Source organism: Pterocles gutturalis, unplaced genomic scaffold (assembly GCF_000699245.1).
Source record: "Pterocles gutturalis isolate BGI_N339 unplaced genomic scaffold, ASM69924v1 scaffold7465, whole genome shotgun sequence".
Taxonomy (NCBI): domain Eukaryota; kingdom Metazoa; phylum Chordata; class Aves; order Pterocliformes; family Pteroclidae; genus Pterocles; species Pterocles gutturalis.
In genome coordinates this window covers 5,787-15,012 of record NW_010145726.1, presented here as the reverse complement: position 1 = coordinate 15,012, position 9,226 = coordinate 5,787, and the positions used below count along the sequence as shown (strand labels likewise).

At 43.2% G+C, this 9,226-nt stretch overlaps 1 protein-coding gene across 1 annotated transcript; it reads left to right on the top strand.

The window, feature by feature from the left end:
* Positions 1-6,502: 6,502 nt before the first annotated feature.
* On the top strand, positions 6,503-7,648 carry LOC104470515 (N(G),N(G)-dimethylarginine dimethylaminohydrolase 1-like; the record flags this gene model as incomplete). The annotated part of the gene is made up of 2 exons (XM_010085470.1): positions 6,503-6,646; positions 7,081-7,648. Coding segments are annotated over 2 exons (261 nt in total), but the record flags the coding sequence as incomplete, so codon positions are not given.
* Positions 7,649-9,226: the final 1,578 nt, after the last annotated feature.

Sequence of the window (9,226 nt, the reverse complement as noted above, 5' to 3'; positions counted from 1 at the left end):
GCTCACCCCTAAAAATATAAATCAAAAATTGAGACTTTGCTGCTCTCAACCTTATAGATACGAAGATTAGTCAATTTATAAAATTCTGTGCACTTTCCTTTAGCTCGTATTTGCTTGCTCCAGGTCAGATCCTGTGAGATATTACATACTTTCAGTTCCTGATTTTCCATTACTTTATGAATTGTGGGTGTACAGCATCTCAGAGGACAGAGGTCTTAACTAAGTACCAGATGACCTGCTACTTTAAAAGAAAACCACAACCAGTTGCCTTTTTAATTAAGTTAGATGTTGTAATAAATGTACTGTGCTTAACTGCATGTCAGTGCTGTTCAGTTTGCCTATATGCAAGAGAGTCTACTATTTTGGAAGATACAGAGAACAGAGACTTATATTAGTCAATTTATGTATATTTTTTTGTAAAAGGTGACAAAAGTGTCCCTCTCAATACATATTTGTTGTCATTAGTAAGGCTGTCAGCCACAGGAGCTGTGTCAGAGGCTGGGTGAGAAGATGTCATTTGACTTGCGTAAATGGGGACTCATGTTTCTATTCCTTTGCTGCTTTTTTTCTCTTTGACTGTTCTCTCCCTGGGTTCCTGTTCCAAAAGACAGGATGTTTATCCTCGTGCATTCTTGCCAACAACAAACGTAAGCTGCTTCCTTTTCCCCTCCTCAGGTCATGGTTTCCCGTTTCAGCGGTCCTCGGGCAGCGCTGGCAGGCAGGTGACAGCATGGCTGTGACAAGGTGGTTCAGAGGGGCAGAGCAGCACAGGTGCGTGTGTGAATGGCACGGGGGTACCCATTGCATCTGTGGTGATGCAAAAGGTGTCCTGCGCCAGGAAAAGCCGAGGAGTGGGGTGGGAGAGGGTGCTTAAATAACTCTGCCTTCTGGAAAACATGACTGAGAGGGTGCAGCAGGGACGGAAAGCCCAAAGCCCAGCTGCTGAGAGCATGGGTGGTAGGTGGAAATTACAGTAACACTCTGGCTGTGTATGGGCTAAGCAATTTGGCGTGTTGACCATGGCAGACTGGGGCATTGCTGGTTTGGAATAGATCTAGAGTGCAGTTCGGCTGTGCTTGTGCATTTGCATCCATAAGGTCTGGTATATCTTAACCTATATCTCTAGCAGACTTTTTGATATCTGATAAGAAACGTTAGATCATTCTACTGTGATTTGTGCTGCTCGAAGTGGCTGCCTTGTCCACTCCCTCCTGACTCTACCCTGCTGTTGTCCCTCCCACCTGTCAGGGGTGACACTCTTGATAGATCTTGACATTCAAGCAAGATTGCTGGTGTTTCCAGCTCTGCTCTTCTGTCCCCTCTGATCAGTCTGGCCAGCTGTTTATGGTCACTGTTGGCACTGCTGCATTTCAAGAAAACTCTGAGAAGCTGTTGTGTAGTGTGGTTTGTCTGGCAGGCTGAGTCCTGGCACTCAGGTGCGTAGCACTGTGGCATAGGTCTTCAGCCCTGCTCTGTCCTCCATTTTCTTCTGTTGAACCCTAAGGCTGTTGCTTTCTCTCTCTGGTGCTGACTTTTTTCTCCAAATAAGAAGCAGCAAGGAGGGAACTTAGACAGAGACAGAGTCATAAAACAATTAATGAAATTCAGTGTAGATAAGTGTAAAGTGATGTGCAGCAGGGACAGGGAGAATGACAATGTGAACATCACATATGAAATAATGTGCTCTGACTGATCATGACCACAGAAGTGAGAACCTGGGCTTGTTGAAATTGCCAGCTCAGCTGAAAACCAAATGGAGAACATTATTATGCCATTGATTGAAGCTGTGGTGCATCTGCATGTTGGCTGTTGTGTGTACTTTGTATACATGATCCCTTTGTTCCAAAAAAAATACAGTAGAACTGGAAAGATTCAGAAAAGTGCAATAAGGATGGACAGATACCTGGAACATCTTGCCTAAGGAGACAAATTGAGCAAGCTATGACTGTAACCTGAACAAGAGATATCTAAGATGGGGTGATAGATGCCTATCTATCTATCAGGAATGATGTGGAAAAGGTGGAACAAGAGATATCTAAGATGGGGTGATAGTTGCCTATCTGTCTATCAGAAATGATGTGGAAAAGGCAACTGGGCATCAATTGTTAACTGTCTTTTCCAGTGCGATACCCACGGGAGCTCTAAAGGCAAGGGGCAAGTTCAAAAAATAAAGGAAAAGAAATGCTTCCGCACAGTATCTGTCTGAACTCTGAAGCTACCTTGCTATAGGTTCGGAAGCCAACTGGATAGACCGTGGGGCAGTGCTGTAGGTGGTAGGAACTCTGAAGCTACCTTGCTATAGGTTCGAAAGCCAACTGGATAGACCCTGGGGCAGTGCTGTAGGTGGTAACGCTCTGCATGACAGCTGACAAGTTGAGGTTCCCAGGAACCGCACACCAAACCTCGGTCACCTCCAGTCCCTGCCTTAGGATCCAGAAGTAGGATATTGTCACCTCTTGACATGGGGCTGGGAACCCAAGTCATGCAGCACTAAAAAAGAAGCTCTTCCAGGTTCTGCAAGGATTTAAAACACCAGGTTTGGTAATCAGCAGTATTTTCCAGGTAGCAAGCACTAATTTACCCTTGTCTCTGAGTCCTCCCTCCAGATGGCAATGTACTGGCCAGGTGCCTGTGCTTGTCTTTTACCTTCGGTGTTTAAGGGCACAAGCCTGCCATTGTTCCCAGACAAGTGGTCCTTCCTTTAAGCAGAACAGAAGCACGCTGTCCTCCAGACTCCCAGCCAACCTGGGGAGATGTGACTGCATATTCCTGAGTCGTTATTCTCATCAGTGTTAGTTGCCCTGCACCACAAAAGACAATTTTCATAATTGCAGGCAGAGTCTTGAGTAGTTTAATCTTCTCTCACAACTTTCAATCTCTTGGATTAAAATCTTCCAATTTGCTCTGTACTCCAGGGCAAATGTTAAGCATCATTGTAAAACAGGCCAAACTTTAATGTGCTTGGAAAGAAGGAAGGAGATGGGATGGAAAAAATATCTTAAATAGTTTTAAGGAAATTGGTTTTTTTTTAATAATACTGAAACTTGAAGGATTTAGGACAAGGTAGCTGAAATCTGGTGAGGGAATGATCCTGTGCGTTGCATGTATTTGACTTGGGTTTAAGTTTGGTTTTTCTTCTAAATGTTGGGGGCTGGGAGGAGCAGGGACTAATCGAAACAAAAACCAGGCCCTGAAAATCTGCGCTGCTGCTTCTCTGTCAACGTGACACAGGCATTTTTAAGTGCAGTGTTCATTGCTGTGTTAGCAAGAGGAACGTTCAGCGTACGTTTGGTTTTGCTTGAGGGGTGTTGCAGGCACAAAGGCGTGTTGCAGGTGTGGTGGGTTTGGTCGCTGTCTGTCCCACAGCAGTCGGATGTGAGTAGGTCCCAGGCGGCAGCAGGGCTCAGACTGGGCCTTCGTCACAGAGGGGGAAAAGTTGTAACTGAGCTTCGCCTGTTTTAGAAGCAGATGCAGTCATCTTAACTCTGTCAGTGATAATAGGCCCTAAACGCATACACATTTTTCCTTCATGCGTCATGCTCCTTCATATTTGGGATTATTTAGCTTATCCATTACCTCAGTTGTCTGAGGACGCACTGTAAAAAACTATCAAAAAAGGCATTTTAGGCTATGCGAATGACTTCAACGTAAGGAAAGCATGACTAAGGGCTGAGAGAATGTACAAGGAAAATTACCCTCTTCAGGCTAAAGAAAATTCCCAGAAAAACTAGGCATGTGGGAAATGCCTGGCTCTTAACATAGCTGGTCATACAGCATTCGTGGGCAGAAAGCCAGCCCTCCACAAATGCATTGTGTGAGCACTATAGCCTTTGTAAACTTGTCATTTCCAAAAAAATATATATATTTTGAGTGTCCATCTGGTAGAAAATACAATCAAAGGACCTTGCTTTTATCTCTTTCTCTGCCCTGGAGTCCTATCTGGCTAGGCACATGTGCTCAATGACTTTACATAATGGAAAGATGGAAAACCCTGTAGGTCTTTAAAATAACCTGGTTGTGTTGTATCGCTGTGTTTCTGCTGCTGCACCCAGAGCCCCCCCATGGGGCAGGTTTGGGGTGTTACTGCCCAGGTGCTTTCTCAATAAAGTGTTTTTTTAAAATTTTACTTGGCAACACGCAGGCATAGTTGCAACAGCAACAAAAGCTTGCAAATATGATTTCCTTCTTACTTTAAGAGCTGAGGACTAGAGTAATCTCATATTGTCAACCCCCCAGTAACTAATAAATGCTTTCTTGTGGTGGTGTTCAAGCTATCAGAGATCCCAGTCCCCCTATTGCAGCTGTGTACTCAAACTCCTGTGCTGCTTCATCTTACTTTCCCATTCATTTTTTCTGAATTAATTCAGCCACCACTTCTGTGCTTTTTAATCTTGAAAACAATCCTCTTAAGGTGCCCTCACCGTGATCTCCCAGGCTTCCCGCAGCTGGTTCGTGCCTCATGCTGGCACAGCTAGAGCCCTGCCACTTGCTCATTTCTGCTTGCTGCTGCTGTTCTCACTTCAGCATTTTGCAGAAGCGAATGAATGGGAGATGTGTCCGTACCCTTTTACTTAGGAATTAATTTGTAATTTCATATGGAAATGTTTCACAGTGATTCACAACGTATTTCAGATGAATGAGTCGTTCCTACAGAAAACCTACAATATCGGGATTCTGTTTCCAACAAGGACTGGAGAAAGCACAACTGAGCTGAGCAAAATTCAGGCCTGGTGGCTTTTCCTCTACTGATATGTGTATCTCAGTGCAGATTTAATAAATGTTTCCTTAATCCAGATTTAAAAAGATTATGTAGGGAAGAAAAGAGAAGCTGCAGCTAGAGGATGAGTCTGCTGGCTCTGGTTACCAGGGAGGAGAGTGGCCCTTGGTGCAAGCATCTCACCTGCTGCTAGATGTCTGCAAGATCAAGGAAAGTCTAATAAAATACATCGTAGCAACATAATGGAAACAAAATTACAAATACGAAAGTCAACCATGGCAAGCACAGTAAAAAAAAATACATCCGGTGGAGTAAACGTGCAAGCATTTTTCCCCAGAAAAACACATTAACCTTTTATGGAGGTAGATGTGACCTTGGGAACTTGGGAGAGTTTCATAACTTCAGAAGAAACAAGAAATGATGATCTGATAACACTTCCTCAAGAATGCATGGCATTCTTCGTTGTAAGTTTTATGTTCTCCACGGGATGTGGATGACTCAGGCTACAACATTAAAAATTTATCCAGACCTATAAAGGAATTACTGTAGGTGTGTGCAAGTGTGAACTGCTGTTGTTTCCCAATATGTTGTAGATCCTTGTTATAATTCAGTTCTATATAGTATTTTTTAAATTAATGAGAAGTAGTACAAATGAATGACCTTGTGAATAATTTAACAATAAACTTAACTGTGCCTAACATCCAGTCTGCTTTCTCTGCTATGCAGTGTAAATCTGGGGGGTTTCCTTGAGAAGGGAATTTAGTAGAAAAATTTTGTTAACAGAATATCAGTTTATTAAGATAGTATTAGTGTGAGTATTTTAAGCTGAAAAAAAATCCCTTTATTTCTATTTGCATCTTTGTAATTCATGTGAGAACAGGGAAAACTGGATTACTTACGTTTGCTTAGGCTTTCAATAGGACCAAAATTTTTGACTTTGAGCTTTGTTCACTTCCCTGTTATTCTTGGTCTCTGTCAGGATGAAGCTGATGTAAAGCTGGAGCAGTACAGTGGGGAGTCAGGCTGCTTGTCTCTAGCTTTTCTCATCTTTATTAAAAAGTTGAGCCTGATCCAAAACATGGGATCTCAGGCTTCCCATGTGCTGAGAGCCTCTGTCTCTGAAATTCCAGCCAGGATCCAAATTTCTGTATGAGCCCTATATTTATAAACCAAACCTCTGAAACCCACCAGCTCTACTGTTCTGAGGAGGTTATTGTCTTGTCCCCTTGGGAACGAGGATTAGCGCAGACGTGCCTTCTTGTTCCCCAGCACAGGTGCTTAGTGAAAGAGTGACGGCTTGGAAAGCAGAAAGGAGGTCCTTGGAAAGAATTAAGATTGGGCTGATATCCAAGCTGGGAACTGTTCCTGTCCTCTTTGTGTTGATTCATGCTCATTTTATAAATATTGAATGATGGCTGCTTTTTTAGAAGGTGCTGAACACCTATAGTTTCCATCAATGCAAGCAGGAGTTTTGCATACTCAGCGTGCATGCCTGAAGGAAAAGACCTCACGGACGATGCTCACTGAGTGCCCTGCTTAATCTTGCCACTTGCAGGAACAGTTTCACAAAGGTTTCCTACTGCTCATTTCGGTTAGGGTGTGTAAATTCTTGAAGGGCTTTCATCCTGGAGATGAAAAGAGATCTCCTGACTTGCTGCATAGCAAAATGGCTCTTGGCTGACTTGACAATTGCAATTAGATCTTTTTTGAAGGCTCTGTTCTCCCATCTATTTAGGGCTGTTAATGTGTTTGGTCTAAATAGCTGCGCTTTGTGTTTCCTGGCAGACCATGCAACAGATGAGCGACCACCGCTACGACAAGCTGACAGTGCCCGATGATGCTGCAGCAAACTGCATCTACTTAAACATTCCCAGCAAAGGCCACGTCCTGCTGCACCGAGCCCCCGAGGAGTACCCGGAGAGCGCGAAGGTGAGAGCCGCACTGAGGGTGCCTGGGAGGCCCCTGGTATCCCAGTCTTGCTGGGAAGTTGATGGGAATTGAAATCGTGTGCTTTCTAGAATGGGCTGTTGTATCCTATCATGGAAATATCATATAGCGAAAGGTGGGAGGCCTGGGCTCTGTTCTCTTCTCCATTGCTGATTTAATTACTTTGTCTCTTCTTCCCCTGGTGCTATTTCTGCATAATTGGAACTAGCAACAGTTCCCCTCACTGCGGTATTGATGTGCCTGAATCCTATAGCCAGAAGGCCACATATATTGTAAATTTTAGTGTTGATTACAAATTACGAGACAGCTTAGCACCTGCTGATAAATCCATGCCTGTTCATTCTGTAAATACTTAGACAAAATGGAAAACAGGTGTTAAATGTAATGATTTCTGTTCCATTTTCTTTCCTAAACAGGTTTTTGAAAAACTGAAGGACCACATGCTGATCCCAATAGCCAACACAGAACTGGAGAAAGTAGACGGGGCACTCACCTGTTGCTCTGTGCTTATTAACAAAAGTTCAGAATTATGAGTTTACAGAGTCCCTCCCTTGTAACTGGCAATAATGTTACACACAAGGTAGATGAATCTGTATCCACACTTTTATTGTTTTTACTGACAATCTACTGTACCACTGTGCTACTAACCCTTGTTTACAAATTTTTTGCTTTGTGTATTTTTATTATGTCCTTGCAGATGGTATTTAAGGTGGATGTATGGTTTGTTGGGGGGCACATAACTCCAAAGTATGTTAGTCCCATGGGCTAGCAGAAGACAATTATAATGGCTAACCCCTAGCTTTAGTGATTTAACATATCTGTGTGAAAATTTTAGGAAAACCAACTAATTCTCAACATTTCAAGCACCTCTGTTGTCTTTACACTGCTCCCTTCTCCTGTCTTTCTTTCTCTTGCTTCCTTGCCCTGCATCTTTTTTTTCCTTCCTCGGTCCTCTTTACTTACAGTGATGCAAGGTATCGGGGGGACTGGGGAAAACTCAGTGGCCTCATGGAATTCATATCTTGTGTGGTAGCGAAGCTTTCCCCACACTAGCTGGAACAGTGGGCAGTGGACTGTGCTCACTGTCTCGGCCATATCATGTTGCTGCTGCTGGGCAGAGTTGTGGCTGGAATCAGACACCAGGTAGCAACTTCTGAAAAAGCTTCCTCCGATGGGAGCATTCAAGGGCAATGTCTGCCTGGGAAACTCAAATGACAGAAAAAGAGATAGTAGTGCAGCCACACAAGATATGTCCCGCAAGTTCAGGTCCCAGTTTGCTGCTTAATGCCGTGACTTTCAATTTGGTGAGAATGGAAGGAGTTTTTAAAAAGGTCAGATCCCAGGGAGCAGTCGGACCACAAAAATGAAAGGCTGATGCTTTTGGAAAGGTTAAACCTACAAAAGTAATCTAAACTATGGGGGTTTTTTATTCTCTTTGTTTACTTTTTTTTTAAATTTCTGTCTCTCTTTTTTGTTTTCTCTTTTGGAGGCCACTTACTAGCAAAGTTGAAAAGAAAAGGGTGAGAGATGGAGTTGAAGGACAGCTGTTCCTAGATTATGCTCATGAATAAGGGAGCTGTTTTTTCCTGAAAGATTGGCATTTGTGCTTTATCTGCCCTTGGGGCAGTTTTCCTTGGAACAATAACCATCTTTTTATTTTTTAATTGAGTGAATATTTACTGTGGTATTCAGTTAAAACAAATATAATTTTTGTAGCAAATTCCACAACATGTTTACCCACTGAGTCAGACTTTTTTTCACCACAGTAAAGTGAAGCATACCCCATTGTATTCACATGCTTCTTGTTAAATCATTTGTAAACTAAGGATGGAGAAATTCCCAAACAGAGGCAGTAGTGGGAACTCTCCAGAGACTGACAAATAGTCTGAACATGTTATCAACTTCCTAGACATCTCCTCCACCTTTCCTGAACCACTTGTGGCGTGTTGCTAAGGTACAGTAGGAAGCGAGCAGGGGGACTTAGTCAATGTGGTCTGCAGGAAAGCAAACAGTATTAACCGAGTGCACACTTGGATATCCTTTGGAAACCTGCGTGCTTTTTTGTGCAGTCGTAAGGGAGGAAACACAGGTGCTCATATCTGTAAGTACTCCTCAGTGTATCTCTCACTTCATCTCAGTGGCTAATGAGGAGGAAACCTCCTGGCAGCCACCAGAATACATCTGATGCTTTGTGGGCAAACTGTATGTTGTGATGACATGAGGTATCATGAGGGAGAGAGCAATGATGAGCAAATATAATGTGTGTGGAAACAGAGCGTGTCCCAAAGGACGTCTTTAGCCAGCCAGACAGCAAGAGCTGTTTTCATGGCTGTGTGCTGTCCCAAAAGGTTCTCCTAATGTTTCCTCTTTGTCTCCTCCATTCCCATGAGCTATCATTTAAGCCTGACCCAGCTGATCAGGCTCTAGGAATGTAAACATTGCAGTGGGGAATCTCTTTTCCCACCTTCCCTTGGTGCTTTTTAAATATCTGATAAAGCATCTTGCATTTTAAAATGGCTTGACATCAAACAAAGATTTTGTGCCAAAAAGTGACTCTGTAGT